This window comes from Apodemus sylvaticus, chromosome 1 (genome assembly GCF_947179515.1).
Source record: "Apodemus sylvaticus chromosome 1, mApoSyl1.1, whole genome shotgun sequence".
Classification (NCBI taxonomy): domain Eukaryota; kingdom Metazoa; phylum Chordata; class Mammalia; order Rodentia; family Muridae; genus Apodemus; species Apodemus sylvaticus.
This window is the reverse complement of record NC_067472.1, coordinates 170,370,799-170,385,220: the sequence shown is the minus strand read 5'-3', so window position 1 is coordinate 170,385,220 and position 14,422 is coordinate 170,370,799. Positions and strand designations below refer to the sequence as shown.

Genomic DNA, 14,422 nt, shown 5'->3' with positions numbered 1-14,422 from the left:
AGGCAAGCACTCTACCGAATGAATCAATGGTTCTAAGACAGGGCCTTGCTGTGTAGCTCAGGCTAGCCTTGAAGTCACTCCTTTGTGGCTACTTCCAGGCATCAACTAGAATGCTGGGGTTATAGCTGATGCACCACCATGAGGCCCCAGCACAATCCCCGCGTGAGGACAAGGAGCACGGGAGGACGAGGGGTACGGGAGGAGCCTGCCCAGCTGCCGCACCAGCAAGTGTGGATGTGCCGGGAAGGGGACGAAGAACTTTGTCAGGGGTCGGGAAGCAGCCTCCGCCTCCAGTTCGGAAGGCGTCCTTGCTCCCGGAAACCTTCATCCGCCCAGGCATCCCTCGGGAACATGCCCTAAGAAAGCCACTCAGACACAAACCAGGTGAACGGCAGCCGCAACCCAGGACTGTTCCGAGCACAGAAGGCAGGAAGCGAGCTGAAGAGTGGCTGTTTAGGGGACAGTTTAATCAACAGCCACGCAACACGGCTGAGGCCCCACAGCAATCCCCGTGCCCATGGCCACGCATGTGCAAGAGCACAGCCATGCCAGCCGCTGTCGAGCAGCGAGCGCAAAGCCGGCTCTCAGAACCTGCACACAAGTCACTAGTGTGCACTCACAGAAGACAGACTAACGTGGAGATCCACAACCCTCTGCTGGTGACCGACCCAGGCTGGGACAGCCAGACACAGAAAGGATAGTGGTGGAAGTCACCATGGTGTTCTGGGCACCAGAGAGGGGGCAAAGAAGACAGCAGGCCACATGGAGAGTGGGCTGGAGGCCACCGAGCCACTACCAGCAGAGGCCTCTCCACAGATCCTGGGCAAAGAGCCTAAGGCTGACAGCGAGGGGTGCATGGGGCCTGCAGGGCAAAGGCACGGAGGCTGGAGAGAGCGTGGCAAGTTCCCAAAGTGTAGGGTGGGGTGGGGTGGGGTGGGGTGGGGTGGGGTGGGGCAGGGGTGGTTGCTGGGTGTTTAACAGACAGAGGGATACAGTGCCACATGGTGGGACACAGCTGTAGTGCCCAGGGAAGCCCTGAGCTGGCTACAGGGAAGCACACCCAAGCTCTCAGTCAACAGCAACAGAGTGGCTCAGGGACAGAACGAGGGACTGACTCACAGGAAGGCCAGACGGCTCATGGGAAGGGACCGCCTCCCATAGTCATGCAATGGGGAGACGAGGGACAGGACTCCTTCTTGGGCTGGCCAACGGCAAGAGGCTCTGGGAGGCTCTGGGTGGCACAGCTGCTCACCGGCTGTTGCCCCCGCCCCCACCGCCGCCCTGGCCCCCGGCGTCCGGCGCTCCCGACATCATGAGGAAAAGCACGACTGGAATGATGTACATCCACTGCAGGCAGACAGACGGACAAAGAGACAGGCAGAGAGGGAGGGAGGTGAGTGATGAGGCTGGCCCAGGCCAGGGCCACAGAGGGGAGGGCTGGGTCCCCTAGTCACTACAGGCAGGGCCAGGGCAGGGGACAGGAGGGGCAGGAGGGCACGGGCAGAGGGCAAGGCGGGCAGGGGACTGGGTCCTCACTTAGGCCTCCGCTGGCGCTGGCGCTGGCCCTGGGGCAGCAGGACGCAGGGCTGTGAGCAACACGGCCCCCCCCAGGATGAGGTGCCACTGAGGAGGGAGGGAGGCAGGTCAGCGGCCTGGCCATGGGAGGGGCCGGCCCTCAGGTGAGTGCAGAGGTGCAAGGGCTGAGGCTTGCCAGACCTCAGTTCCTGAACTGGGGGGCCTCTGAGGCCCCTAGGGGAAAGTCGGCTCAGGGTCCACGGCCTCAACCCCCACCCGCCTCTGCCTGGAGCCCCGCTGGCCTTGCCGGGTGCTCACCTTGTGGGGCTGGCACCAGTCTCCAGCCTCGAGGGATGGAGGGCTCCCTGTGGCCGGCTCCTCAGGAGGGACTCCCCCTCCACCCCCCAGCCCCACTCAGGAAGCCTGGCCATTAGACACCTAGGGCTGGCAGGCTGCCATCCCGGGCTCCTCCACACCTCCCCCTGCACCCACTCCAGGGCCGCCTGCTCCCAGGCCCTGGGCTCCCTACCTCTCTGAACTCGGGGCTCCCTTCCCTCTGGCCCTCCTGGCCCTCCTGCATACAGTAGAGCTTTCCTGCCCCGCCCAGCTACCTTCCACAGGGCTCTGCTCCCAGCAGGCCTGGGACGCCTGTACCTGCAGATTCCCTGCCCAGCCCAGGCTGTGGGGCTTCCAGAGCCACCTAGCTCTGGACCACTCCTCAGGTGGGGTCCGCTGCCCTCAGCCCCCCAGCAGACACCGGCCACCTCAGGGGTCAGCGGGCCATACTCACGTATTTGGCAAAGAAAGACTTCTGTTCCTGAGGGTTCTTGGCCTTCTGGGCCTGCTCCATCTCCAGGCGCTCAATGAAGGCCGCAGTCTCGGGGCTAAACATGGGAGGGAAGACAAGGTGAGGGCGGAGCCGGGGCACCTGGGCGCCTGAAGCAGCCGCCTGCCCGGTCTCCCTCCAGCTCTCACCCTGGAGCAGTGCTGGGAGGCCGCAGCTGAACTGATGTATTGAACAGCTCCAGGTCCTCATCTTCCACCTCAGAGCCGCGGCAGCCCCCGGGGTGCACCACCACTGACAGGCCCACCACGTTGCCGGCCACATCCACATGCAAGGTCAGCTGGTCCGAGAGGTGCGACTCCACCAGGGAGCACTGTGGGAGATGGGTGGGTGTGGGTGGTCGCGGGTGGTCAGAGAGCTCCCAGGTTCTGCTGCGTTCCCCCATGAGTGCACAGGCATTCTCCAGAACCCCACCCCATCTCCAGGTCCCCGACCATCACCCACTGCGGCAGTTCAAGTTCCTCAGGGCCCTACAGGAAGGGCTCCAGACGGCTGGGGACACTGAGGCAGCCCGTAATGAGGACGCAGGCAGTCCTCATCAGTGACTTACCGCAGGGACAAATGAAGACACATGGCCGCCAGCTTCTGAACCATCAAGTGTCCCAGGCCGCCTTGGGACCCGGACCCTGTAGAGGCCATTGACGGCAGCCACATCCTGCAGGTTACACAGAGTCCCATGAACTGGAGTGCCAGTCCACCAGGCTAGTCAGGAGATTGCTCCCCTAGCCTTGTCCTCACAGCACTGCCCAGAATGCTTCCCACAGGGTTGGCCTATCTACCAAGTGAGGCTGAGTCATCTGGGCTGCCCTATCCCCAGTGGAGAAGCCACCTAGGACCTCAGCAACCGCATCAGCAACAGTGTGCATCAGCCACACCTGTCCCCGCCCCAAGCAAGCTGACACCCAGGTGCTACACGAGTTGCCTGTGGGGCAGCTAGGCAGGCAGAGGCAGACAGCAAGTCTCCTGCCACCTTTCTGCACACAGAAGGCATCCAGGCACAGGGCCACTACCGCAAAGCGAGCTTCCCTGACACCCTCACACTGGAAAGAAGTAAAACTGCAACACAGCAGCTTCTGGTGGAAACAAGGACAGAGCCCACCCCAGGCAAGGCTGACACTGGAAAGGAGCCTGCTGTCTAATGACAGCTGGTCTGGGCGCTGCAGGGGGCTCACCCGGAGTCGGGCCCGCTCCTCCTCACTGAGCTGTCGCTGTGTCGCCGACAAGGTGCCATCTTGCTGGTTCCAGAGCAGTGAGCCGCGCTTCTGGAAGTTGGCTCCATCACCTGTGGGGGGCTGGGCTCGTCTACAGCACGGCCTGCCCCATCTGGGTGACAGGCGGCGGCTCACCTACCTGTTTGCTATTAGGTACTGCACAACCCAGGCCTATCTGTCACCGTGCCTGACTCTATTAAGGAGCTGTGGGCAAAACTACGGGTTAGCCTGCTCTGACAGCAAAGCTCACAACCCCTTTAGCCAGGCCGATGCTGGCCCAGCTCAGCCTTCCCTGAAAGAGGGGGTCTTGTGGTGCTGCCCCAGACCTCTTTCCTCTGCAGCAAAATGGGCCGATGCTCCCACCACTGCCTCACAAGGCTAACTAGGGCTATCTGGGGAGCGGAGGCAGGACACTCGTCAGAGGCTACAGAAACCTGTCCAGACATTCCTTCTTCAGCTCACTGGGTTGCTCCTACAGATCTGGGGGCAAGAAGGAAATAACTATATACACAGAGACATGCAGGTTATCTACTCTTGTGTGCATGTATGTATATGTGTGTGCACATATATGCATGTGTATGTATACACATGCATGTGTCCAGGTGTGTACATGTTATGTTAACTTGTATTTAACTTCTCTAAGAGAAATTAAATACAAGTTAGCAATACAGATTATGGTGGGAGATCCTGTCTAGACTGACAGCTGGCCACATGAGGAAGAGTAGTCAGGGCCCGGATGGCTAGTTCTAATTGCCGACCTGACACAATGTAGAATCACTAGAAGAGTTTCAGTGAGGGATGTCCAGGTCAGGCTGGGTTAAGGGCATATCTGCGGGTGAGTGTCTTGCTCACATTCACTGAGGTAGGAAGGCCCACCCACTGTGGATGGCTGCAGCCCTAGGTTTGGGCCCTGAATTATATTAAGTGTAATAGAGGAGGCTGTGTGCATTAGTTCTCTCTGCTCTGGACTAGGATGTGATATAACCAGCTGTCTGAAGTTCCTGATTTGATTCCCCTACTATGATGTAACTGGAACTGTGAAAGAAAATTAAATTTTAAAGGTGAAAACCACAAGAGGACCTACGATACTACACAAGTAGGCAAAAACTGTTCTGTTCTGCCAAGGTGAGGCAACTCAAAGCAGTCTTTGAGCATCTGTGTAAGCAAGTTATAAGAGCCAGAAAAAAACTCCAACTAACCATATCATAATAAGAAGATGGTCACAGCTATACATTTTTGGGTGGGAGTCACTAAGAACCTATCTTCCAGGCACTAGAACCAGTGACAAATGGCTAGTGGGTACCAAGATGGCTGCCTGGCATAAAATAGTTTCTTTAGCCATCACACATAAATTAAATTTATTTATTTATTATTTATTACATGTATAATTATTTTAATAGTTTAATAAATTATTTATAAATGCACTTATTTATTATGTGCAATGTATATGTGAATACATATGTGCATATAGATGTGCAAACATACATGTGTATGTATGTACATACATGTGATGTATGTGTATATACTAGTATATGCATATATGTGTATGTTTATAATTTTCATTAACAGAAATGCAGTCCAGGCCCTGGGCATGCCTGGCACTAAACCCTTGAAACCTTGAAGCCACAGGTATGGGGCATCTAAAGAGAACTTCTATCTCCTATCTCCTATCTTCTCCTATCTCAGTCCTCTCCACCAAAGGATATGTGGAAGGCTAAAGACACAGGCATCTCACCAATCTCAAATGAGTGCTCCAGCAGCAATGCCACAGTGCCACAGGCCTCCGCTTCACGGCCATCAGCCCCAGTCTGCAGGGGAGACAAGGATCCCAAGTAAGAACCAGTCACGCTCCAGACAGGGCAGACTCCACTGGCCCCAGGACAGAATGACAGACTGACGGACAAGCCTTAACTTCATGCTCACATCCAGTCACAGGTGCTTTCCCCAGGTCTGCCCTCATGAATATTCACATAGTCGATTTCCATAGCACAAAAAAACCCTACAAGCTGATACTCTCGTGTCCAATGCCCAGGTTTGTTTTTGAGAGTCTCAGTGCATAGCCCAAGCTAGCCTCTAATTCACAATTCTGCCCCACCTCCTAGTGCTGCGATTACAGGAAAGTGCCACCTTGCTCTGCTCCCTTGGTCACTGTCAAGATTTTCAGTCATGAGCTCACAGGCACTGGCTTCCTTTGCACATGTTAATACCCTGACCACTCACACCGTCAGGAAGTCCACTTCTCTCTAGTACATCCTAGATCCTACACTTTTTCCCCCATGTTCTGAAACAGAGTCTCACTAAACCACTCCCACGCTGATCTAGGCCCAAACGATCCTCCTGCCTACGTCTGCTGAGTGCTTGGGATTACAGATATGCACCACCACCATCAACTTAAATTTTTTTGTGGTTTTTCATTTTTTAAATTTTGTGTAGAGGTGATTGCTGCATCTATGTATGTGCCCCGTGTAGACGCCTGGTGCCTGGTAAGCCAGAAGAGTGTCCAATCCCCAGGAACTGAAGTTGTGAGCCTCCAGGTAGGTGCTGGAAATCCAACCCAGGTACTCCAGAAAAGCAGTCAGTTCTCTTGACCCCTGTTTCTCCAGTACCCTATTTTTGTTTTTATGTTTGTCTTTTTTGTTTTGTTTTTTGAAACAGGACCTTAGACAGCCCAGGGTGACCTTGCACACCTAGGATGTCAGGATTGCACCCCACGCCCAGGCCTATGCCTTAGATGTCTTGATTTCAAGCTTCTCCTACCCAGGTAGGAGAAGCTCCTACAACACTCTGGGCTCCTGAAGGACCTGGGTTCCCCATGCATATTCAGGAACGTGACTCCACCCCTAGCACTTGAGCGCTGCTTCTTTGCCATATCTTTATTATTTACTTATTGAATCAGGGTCTCACTGTGTAGGCCTGGCTGACCTACAACTCCCTTTGCACTAGGCTGGCCTCGAACTCAGAAATCCACCTGTCTCTGCCTTCCCAACAGGAGTACTGAAAGCGTGCACCATCACACCCCCATTTTTTTGTATTTTTGAGACAATCTCAAACAGTTCAAGCTAGCCTCAAACTCCTTGATCCTCCTGCCTCAGCCTCCTGAGCACGCACTGAGGTGATAGGCTGGCTAGCACCACCACCCGACGACGCAGCCCAGGTTCCGAGCAAACCACTTCCTCTCATGAATATTCATGAAGGGCCCCTCTAGAGCCCACGGAGGCCGCCCCCGGCCACTAGCACTCACCCCGCGCGCGGAGGACCCGACCCGGCAGCCGCTGCCTCGGGCTCTGCTAGGAGCCGCGGCTGCCATCAGCAAGAGCACTAGCAGTCGGGTCACCTCGGCACCCGCGGCCGCCATACCGAAGCGCTGAGAAGAGCCGAGCGCCATACAGCACGCGACGGAACTGAGAGCTCATCCTGAGGCTCCTGCGCCTGCGCCGCACGCCGCGCCTGCGCACTAGCTCCCGTTCGCCGGCTACCGCAGTTGAGACAGCCATTTCTCCATCCGGGTCTCTAGGGCTCACAGGTTCCCGGTGACACCACCTGGGAAGAGAGGTGACGTTCGTGACGTCACGGAACGCTGCCCCCCCCCATTGTAAAGTCACAAGTTCTAGGCCCCACCCTTTATCTGTCTGTCCCTGGCTGCACCCGGCGTTCCTACCAAGGGCCGGGGCGTGGCGATGAAGGGCGGGCGAGATCTTAAGCCGGCCCCCGGCGGCGGAGCAGGTGAGACCCGGTCGGAGGGGGATGGAAGATGATGAAAGGAGTTCCTCCCGGAGGGGTTGGTCCTAGAGAGGGAGCCGGGGAAGGCATGGGGCCCGCCATGCGGAGGCCGCTGCCCCGCGTGCGCCCTCGGTCAGAGTACTCGTACCTGGCATCCTGGGGTGGATGCCAGCCCTTCGCCCCTGCAGACCGCCCCCTGGCTCCAGCCTACGCCCCGTGCCGCCCTGGGCGCCTCCAGCGCCACCTCCTGAGCGGCGAGTTCGACCAGCTGCGCGACTTCCCCATCTTTGAAAGCAACTTCGTGCAGGTGTGGAGCCCCGGACTTCCGACCCCTCGATGCACGGAGCCCCCCTCACTCCAAGTGCTCCGCATGACCTCTGAGCCCCGGGGCTCTTTGTGTCTTCAGAGTCCTTTGTCTCAGTCTCCTTGACTGTACACACATATGGTTCTTGTCCTTTAATCCTAAAAATCTCTGGCCCACAACTTTTTGGGTTTTTTTGTTTGTTTGTTATTTTGGTTTTTGTGGATTTTGGTTTTTTTCGAGACAGAGTTTCTCTGTATAGTCCTGGCTGTCCTGGAACTCACTCTGTAGACCAGGCTGGCCTCGAACTCAGAACTCCGCCTGCCTCGGCCTCCCAGAGTGCTGGGATTACAGGCGTGCGCCACCACTGCCAGCTTTTTTCTTTTTAGTGGTAATGTGGGTGGTAACCTGAGCTTCACCCATATTAGGCAGGGGCTCTACCCCTTAGTCACACCCCCAAACCTTCCCCCCCAACCCCCGCACTGGGGGATAACTGAGCCACATTCCCAGCCCTTAATCTACTCTTCATCTCCCCTAGTTCATGACCTTCCACTCTGTCATGACTCCCGACACCCATCACATCCTTGTTGAATTCTGTTCTCCATCTATCGTGCCTCTAACCTCTGGCCCCAGGTGACCCGGTTTGGAGAAGTCGCCAACAAGGTCACTATGGGGGTGGCAGCCTCTAGCCCTGCCCTGGAGCTGCCAGACCTGCTGCTGCTGGCCGGCCCTGACAAGGAGAACGGACACCTGCAGCTGCTCGGGTGACTGCCCCTCAAAGTCCCAACTTCCTCCAACCTCCCTGCCGCCATTTTGCCACCCAGGCTCCAGGGACCAAGAGCACTACCAGACCTCTCCACTAAGAAAAATGACAGGGCACTTCACAGAGGTCAGGAGTCAGACTAGATGAGGGAGGACAGTCCTCAGTGATCACTGGGTCAGGATGGTGACAGGTCCTCCTCTGCCCCAGAGAGAGATAGTAAGGCTCAAAGACAGCCCACGGCCAGAGCCCCTCAGTCAGGACTGGAACCTGAGCTCCTCCCAGGCCACTGCTCTGCTCTGCTCCTCTCACTGAAACCTTGTGAGAATCAGTACCACCAAGTACAAAGCTCACACAGACCATCCCTTTCCCCAGCCTAGGCCTTGCCCTGCCTCAGCTGCACACAGAAAACACTTACTCACGTACAGTACATGCACACACGCTGGGATTTTTGGAGACCTGAATCCCTTCTCATCCTATCATGAGAGACAGGGAGAAAATAGGAAAAGGCCGAGCCTCATAGTACAGACCTGTCATCCCACAACTTGAGAAGCTGAAGCAGGGGGATTACAAATTCAAGGCTAAAGTGAGTTATAATGGTGGCAACCTGTGTGTGTGTGTGTGTGTGAGAGAGAGAGAGAGAGAGAGAGAGAGACCCAGTCAGTAGAGTGTCTGCAGGGCAAGCATGAGGATCTGAGTTTGAATCCCCAACAGCTATATAAAAATCCAAGTCCCCTGGTAATCCCAGTGTTGGGAGAGAGAGAGGCTGATCCTGGGAGCTGGGAGTGCGCTGCTCAGCCAGTCTGTCCAGTCATTTGGCTCCAGGTTAAGGCGAAAACGCTCTCCAAAACTGAGGTGGGACAGTGGTAGAGGAAGGAAGACCCTTGGCATTCACCTATGACCGCCACATGCAAGTGCACATACACATGCAGATCACTGACCTATGACCGCCACATGCAAGTGCACATCACATGCAGATCACTGACCTATGACCTCCACATGCAAGTGCACATACACATGCAGATCACTGACCTATGACCACCACGTGCAAGTGCACATACACATGCAGATCACTGACCTATGACCGCCACGTGCAAGTGCACATACACATGCAGATCACTGACCTATGACCGCCACGTGCAAGTGCACATACACATGCAGATCACTGACCTATGACCGCCACGTGCAAGTGCACATACACATGCAGATCACTGACCTATGACCGCCACATGCAAGTGCACATACACATGCAGATCACTGACCCATGACCGCCACATGCAAGTGCACATACACATGCAGATCACTGACCCATGACCGCCACATGCAAGTGCACATACACATGCAGATCACTGACCCATGACCGCCACATGCAAGTGCACATACACATGCAGATCACTGACCCATGACCTCCACATGCAAGTGCACATACACATGCAGATCACTGACCCATGACCGCCACATGCAAGTGCACATACACATGCAGATCACTGACCCATGACCGCCACATGCAAGTGCACATACACATGCAGATCACTGACCCATGACCGCCACATGCAAGTGCACATACACATGCAGATCACTGACCTATGACCGCCACATGCAAGTGCACATATACATGCAGATCACTGACCTATGACCGCCACATGCAAGTGCACATACACATGCAGATCACTGACCTATGACCTCCACATGCAAGTGCACATACACATGCAGATCACTGACCTATGACCGCCACATGCAAGTGCACATACACATGCAGATCACTGACCTATGACCTCCACATGCAAGAAAGGGAGGGAGGAAGGAAAGAATAGAAGGCCTTTAGCTGGTTCACATGTTTAATCATAGCCCTTGGGAGGCAGAGTCAGGCAAAGCTCTTGAGTTTTAAGTCCAGCCTGAACTACAACTCCAGTCAGCCAGGGCTACATGAGACCTTGTCTCAGAAAAGAAAGCTGAAAGAAAAAAAAATGCCTGAATTCCCCCGATTGTCTCCTTCCCTACGTGGAGAACATTACTCAGTTTCCAGCAACAGGCTTTGTTAAATGCAAACCTGGATCTCTGACCCAGTCCTTGCCTGCCTGCAGCCGACAAAGCGGTACAAAACTTTCAGAACTGTAAACCCAAGACTCAGAAGGTCAAGACAGGAGGATCAGACTCAGAACAACTAGCTCTAGGCCAGCCTGGCTACTGAGTACTTGTCAACAAAACAAACCCTGTTAGCAGTTAGCCCCAGCACTACTACAGGTTCCTGGAACCAGGCTGAGTCAGCGTGACTCCCCTGTGGCTGGAACGTTCTTGATCCCAGAGCTTAGAATCAATCCTGCCTTCATTGTCCTTTTTCTGCACCTCACTCCCCTCCTCTGGAACACATGGTGATGGGAGAGCCCTTCCTGAAGCGCATGTGCACGGCGTGAGCAGTTTATAAATGTTATCAAGAACTGTTACATTTCAGGAAAATCCACTGTCCAGTAAGGGACACCACAAAGCAGAAGGCATGTGTTATGTGCATGTGTGTGCACGGGAATAGAGGTTGGAGACATCAGGACCTAGGAGCAGTAGAACCAGGCCAGAGGCGGTGTGGAGACCCCTCACTGTAGCTAACAAACCCCAGATACAGATACGGGTTTTGTTTCCACCCCTTGCTGTGTGGCCTGAGCCAGGTTACTCTCTCTGGACTGTATCTCCCTTTCCTTTGTTGGGCCTTGAATGTAGCTGAAAGTGTGAGCAGTTTATTTATTCAAATATTGTATAAGCAACCTTCCAGTGGTTAACCATATCAGGAAAAACAACATAATCAGCCTAGAGTTCAGAATCCAAGGAGCCACTGGTGAAGTCAACAGGGTAGATGGAAAACTGTCGCATAGAACGATCAAGATTATAAACAGGCCAGGGGAGACCCCTCTGTCCCCCTTTCTCCTCGCAGAGGAGCTCTGGTCCACAGTGTCCCCCTTCTCCCATGCAGAGGAGCTCTGGTCTGCAGTGAAGACCCAGCCTTGACTTGATCAGGCCAAACTAGGCATGGGGCTCAGGTGAAGATATAGGGATTTGAGGTACAACCAGAAGGTATAGCTGTGAGGAACTGGTGATAAGACAGGACCAGGATGAGAGAGGAGGTTGAGGCAGGGGTCTGGTAGCTGCCACCACACTCAACACACAGTCCAACCAGTGGGAGTCTGCAGCAGATGGCGACGGGACTAGAAACACAAGACCCTGACTGAGCCTCCCCCTTCTCTCTTCAGGCTGTTTCCCTTGCAATTTGTGCAGTTGTTTGTGCATGACGTGAGCCGCCAGCAGCTCAAGGTGAAGTTCCGAACAGGCCGTGCCTTCTACCTGCAGCTGCGCGCTCCGCCGGAGACCCGCGACTGTGAGTTTGGCCGCTGGGTGCGGCTGCTCTACCGCCTGCGATTCCACTCGCCCACCTGCGCAGTGCCCTTCACGCACGAGGACACTGTGCCTGAGGAGGATGAGGATGAGGATGAGGTCGAGGAGGGGCAATTGCAGCCCCCGGAGGTGAGGGCGGGACCTCGAGCCCAGGGATGTTGGGCCAGGAAGGATGGAAAGGGACCAGGTAGGCCTGCTGGGGCCTGGACCCCTGGGTCTGAGGGAGGAAGGCTGGATCCTGGACCCCCGGGTCTGAGGGAGGAAGGCTGGATCCTGGACCCCTGGGTCTGAGGGAGGAAGGCTGGATCCTGGATACCTGGGTCTGAGGGAGGAAGGCTGGATCCTGGATACCTGGGTCTGAGGGAGGAGGGCTGGATCCTGGATACCTGGGTCTGAGGGAGGAGGGCTGGATCCTGGATACCTGGGTCTGAGGGAGGAGGGCTGGATCCTGGATACCTGGGTCTGAGGGAGGAAGGCTGGATCCTGGATACCTGGGTCTGAGGGAGGAGGGCTGGGGCCCCAACCCCTGGGTCTGAGGAAGGAAAACTAGTCCTGGATCTCTAGGCCTGAGAGAGGAACTCCTCCCTTCTGCCATCATCTTATGGGTTCTAAGGAGAAGGCTATAGGGTGGGTCTGCAGCAGACTAGGGGCTGTGTGGCTGGTATTGCTAGCCCAGGTGCCCTCAAAGCACACAGCCCTCTCCCAGCCTCTGCTTGGCACCAAGTGGGTTCTAGGGAGAAAAGCCTCCTCACTGAAGGGGTGGGTTACACGTGGCCATTCGTGCCTAGTTCCCTAAAAGGGGAACAGGAGAGGACAGCTGTGGAAGGTGAGGCTTGTTCCCAGGACACCCACGGGCCCACCCATCTCAAACCCAGCCCCTCACACTGGTCAAGCTCTCAGATGTACACTCTTCTCAGTTTCAAGCCACAGAGGCCAGGCTCGACCCACAGGTCTCAGAACTCTGGGGGCTCTGATTCAGACAAGATCCTTCCAGATCACCAAAGGACCAGAAATGAAGCCAGCTCAGCTCAGAGCCAGAGAGATGGATTTTTAAACTTAATAAAGATCAGGCTCTTAAGAACCAACACCCAAGCCCTGGTCCTTTATGTCACAGTCACAGAGGCCACAGGCTGCCTCCAGGACTTCCTCTAGCCTTCTATGCCTTGGCGCCTTGGTATGCAAGGGTTTTCCAATTGGCTTCCTTTCTTTCCCTCTGCTGGAGGTGAAATCTCAAGCCTCCACGTTCTAAGGAAGCACCCCACACTAAGCCACACCAGATCGATCCCCTCACTCTGTGGTCTAGACAGGGGCTCCACCACTGAGTCCCCAAGACCTCTTTTCACTTTTTACTTTAATGCAGTAGTATCATTGAATTGCCCAAGATGTCTCTGGCCTTTCTACCTCTGCCTCAGCTAAAATGGCAGCTGTACCCAGACCTGTCTTGGTCAGTGTGGATGTGCTGTCCTTTGTGGGTGGTGACAGGCCTGTCTCCTCTTCTGTGTAGGTAATGTTCAAGAGAGTTTAGGTCATGGGGCATGAGCTTCACCTTTGACCCTTGAAAATGCCACGGCAAGAAGTTCCCTCAGCAGACACCATCTTCCAAGATGGCAACCTCAATGAGATTTGATCTTTAAGGCTACCTTGTCATGGTAGCTGTCCCTTACCCCAAGAGTGACTAACCCCACCCACAAGGGGACAAGAACTACAGACTCTGGAAGGATAGACACATGATAATTTGAGCAACAGTACTTTATCACAATGGTTATTCTAAAAAGATGACTGCCATCCCAAGGGTTGCTGCACTGGTGTCCAGGTTCTCATGACTTATTTAACAGGTGATGAGCTGTCACTGTGGCACTGCAGGAGAAATGAGAGGTGGGTAAGGCAGGGTAAGATGGCTGCACCATGTCTCTACCCAAAAATCCCCCAGCAGAGGGAGAAAGAGAGTTCCTATCTAGCGGCAGTCAGCAAACACCAGTGTAGTCATGGTCATATCTCCCTCCCTCAGCAGAGCTGCATGTAGCCCAGGCTATCCTTGAACTCAGATGTGTAGCTGAGGATGTCCTTGAACTCCTGGTCCTCCTGCTTCCGCCTCCCCAGTGCTGGGATGACAGTCATCCACCACTAGGGCTGGTTTAGAGTGCTGGGGTGGAGCCAGGCTTTGTGCTAGACAAGCACTGTCCCCACAGCTCTTCTCCAGACCCACAGAATGAGAACGGGTCTCGTGGCATCCAAATCCCATGAGGTGGAGCCCCTTGATGTCTCAGGCGCCTGAGAACTACAGCTACAGTTGCGCTCTGCCGTGCCTGGGTTTCCTTTTGTTTTAAAATATAATCAGTTATTTTGTGTGTGCATTTGCCTGCTTGTGTTCATATGCATATGTGCATGTGGTCTGAAGGGAGCTTTGGAGCCCCCGGAACTGGTGTTACCAATGGTTGTGAGCCACCATGGAGTCCTGGGAACTGAACTCAGGGCTCTGGAAGAGCAGCCGGTGCTCTTACCCACCAAGCCATCTCTCCAGCGCTTGGTTTTTCATCTTATAATGTTTTGACAAGACCATCCTATGTAACTCAGGCTGACTTAGAATTCACTCTGGAGCATACATTGGTTTCAAACTCATCCTAGTTCAGCTTGAGCATTCTTGGGTGCTGGAATGACAGATGTGCACCACGCCCTAGACACTTTAAACT

At 54.8% G+C, this 14,422-nt stretch overlaps 3 protein-coding genes and 1 long non-coding RNA gene across 16 annotated transcripts in view; 1 reads left to right on the top strand and 3 right to left on the bottom strand.

Moving 5' to 3' along the window:
* Nucleotides 1–446: 446 nt before the first annotated feature.
* Emc10 (ER membrane protein complex subunit 10) lies at nucleotides 447–6,997 on the bottom strand. Of its 2 annotated transcripts, XM_052164330.1 has the most exons (8): nucleotides 6,812–6,997; nucleotides 5,306–5,378; nucleotides 3,532–3,641; nucleotides 2,910–3,014; nucleotides 2,491–2,672; nucleotides 2,306–2,399; nucleotides 1,537–1,623; nucleotides 1,252–1,347 (listed from the first exon to the last, which is right to left on the bottom strand). In XM_052164330.1, the coding sequence occupies exons 1-7, from the start codon at nucleotides 6,953–6,955 to the stop codon at nucleotides 1,537–1,539; spliced, it is 795 nt and encodes a 264-aa protein (XP_052020290.1). In that variant the 5' UTR covers nucleotides 6,956–6,997; the 3' UTR covers nucleotides 1,252–1,347. The 2 variants fall into 2 exon arrangements, with proteins under 2 accessions (XP_052020288.1, XP_052020290.1); XM_052164328.1 differs by lacking the exon at nucleotides 1,537–1,623 and having other exon boundaries at nucleotides 447–1,347.
* Nucleotides 6,998–7,024: 27 nt separating this feature from the next.
* Garin5a (golgi associated RAB2 interactor 5A) lies at nucleotides 7,025–13,482 on the top strand. Of its 6 annotated transcripts, none has more exons than XM_052164300.1 (5): nucleotides 7,028–7,293; nucleotides 7,479–7,597; nucleotides 8,225–8,355; nucleotides 11,591–11,919; nucleotides 12,650–13,482. In XM_052164300.1, the coding sequence occupies exons 1-5, from the start codon at nucleotides 7,248–7,250 to the stop codon at nucleotides 12,784–12,786; spliced, it is 762 nt and encodes a 253-aa protein (XP_052020260.1). In that variant the 5' UTR covers nucleotides 7,028–7,247; the 3' UTR covers nucleotides 12,787–13,482. The 6 variants fall into 6 exon arrangements, with proteins under 6 accessions (XP_052020255.1, XP_052020268.1, XP_052020260.1 ...); XM_052164314.1 differs by having other exon boundaries at nucleotides 7,030–7,293; nucleotides 11,591–11,861; nucleotides 12,650–12,787; XM_052164295.1 differs by having other exon boundaries at nucleotides 7,025–7,597.
* Nucleotides 9,188–10,139, bottom strand: LOC127670060 (uncharacterized). Of its 7 annotated transcripts, none has more exons than XR_007974463.1 (4): nucleotides 10,081–10,139; nucleotides 9,982–10,034; nucleotides 9,476–9,521; nucleotides 9,188–9,292 (listed from the first exon to the last, which is right to left on the bottom strand). It is a non-coding gene; the product is annotated as an uncharacterized LOC127670060 (long non-coding RNA). The 7 variants fall into 7 exon arrangements; XR_007974464.1 differs by lacking the exon at nucleotides 9,476–9,521 and adding an exon at nucleotides 9,430–9,475; XR_007974465.1 differs by lacking the exons at nucleotides 9,476–9,521; nucleotides 10,081–10,139 and adding an exon at nucleotides 9,522–9,567 and having other exon boundaries at nucleotides 9,982–10,071.
* Nucleotides 13,473–14,422, bottom strand: part of Mybpc2 (myosin binding protein C2) — a 23,350-nt gene continuing 22,400 nt past the window's right edge. Inside the window, exon 28 of the mRNA XM_052164282.1 lies at nucleotides 13,473–13,589. Within this exon, the coding sequence (XP_052020242.1) occupies nucleotides 13,579–13,589 (11 nt within the window). The 3' untranslated portion in view covers nucleotides 13,473–13,578. The remainder of the gene's footprint in view (nucleotides 13,590–14,422) is intronic.

Excerpts from the sequence above, each read along its gene's own strand:
- Emc10 (XM_052164328.1), bottom strand. The coding sequence starts at position 6,955 with ATGGCGCTCGGCTCTTCTCAGCGCTTCGGTATGGCGGCCGCGGGTGCC. Across the intron at positions 5,379-6,811 it reads TCGGGTCCTCCGCGCGCGGG|ACTGGGGCTGATGGCCGTGA; the intron begins GTGAGTGCTAGT and ends TCTCCCCTGCAG. Across the intron at positions 3,642-5,305 it reads GGAGCACTCATTTGAGATTG|GTGATGGAGCCAACTTCCAG; the intron begins GTGAGATGCCTG and ends AGCCCCCCACAG.
- Garin5a (XM_052164295.1), top strand. The coding sequence starts at position 7,322 with ATGATGAAAGGAGTTCCTCCCGGAGGGGTTGGTCCTAGAGAGGGAGCC. Across the intron at positions 7,598-8,224 it reads TTGAAAGCAACTTCGTGCAG|GTGACCCGGTTTGGAGAAGT; the intron begins GTGTGGAGCCCC and ends CTCTGGCCCCAG. Across the intron at positions 8,356-11,590 it reads GGACACCTGCAGCTGCTCGG|GCTGTTTCCCTTGCAATTTG; the intron begins GTGACTGCCCCT and ends TTCTCTCTTCAG.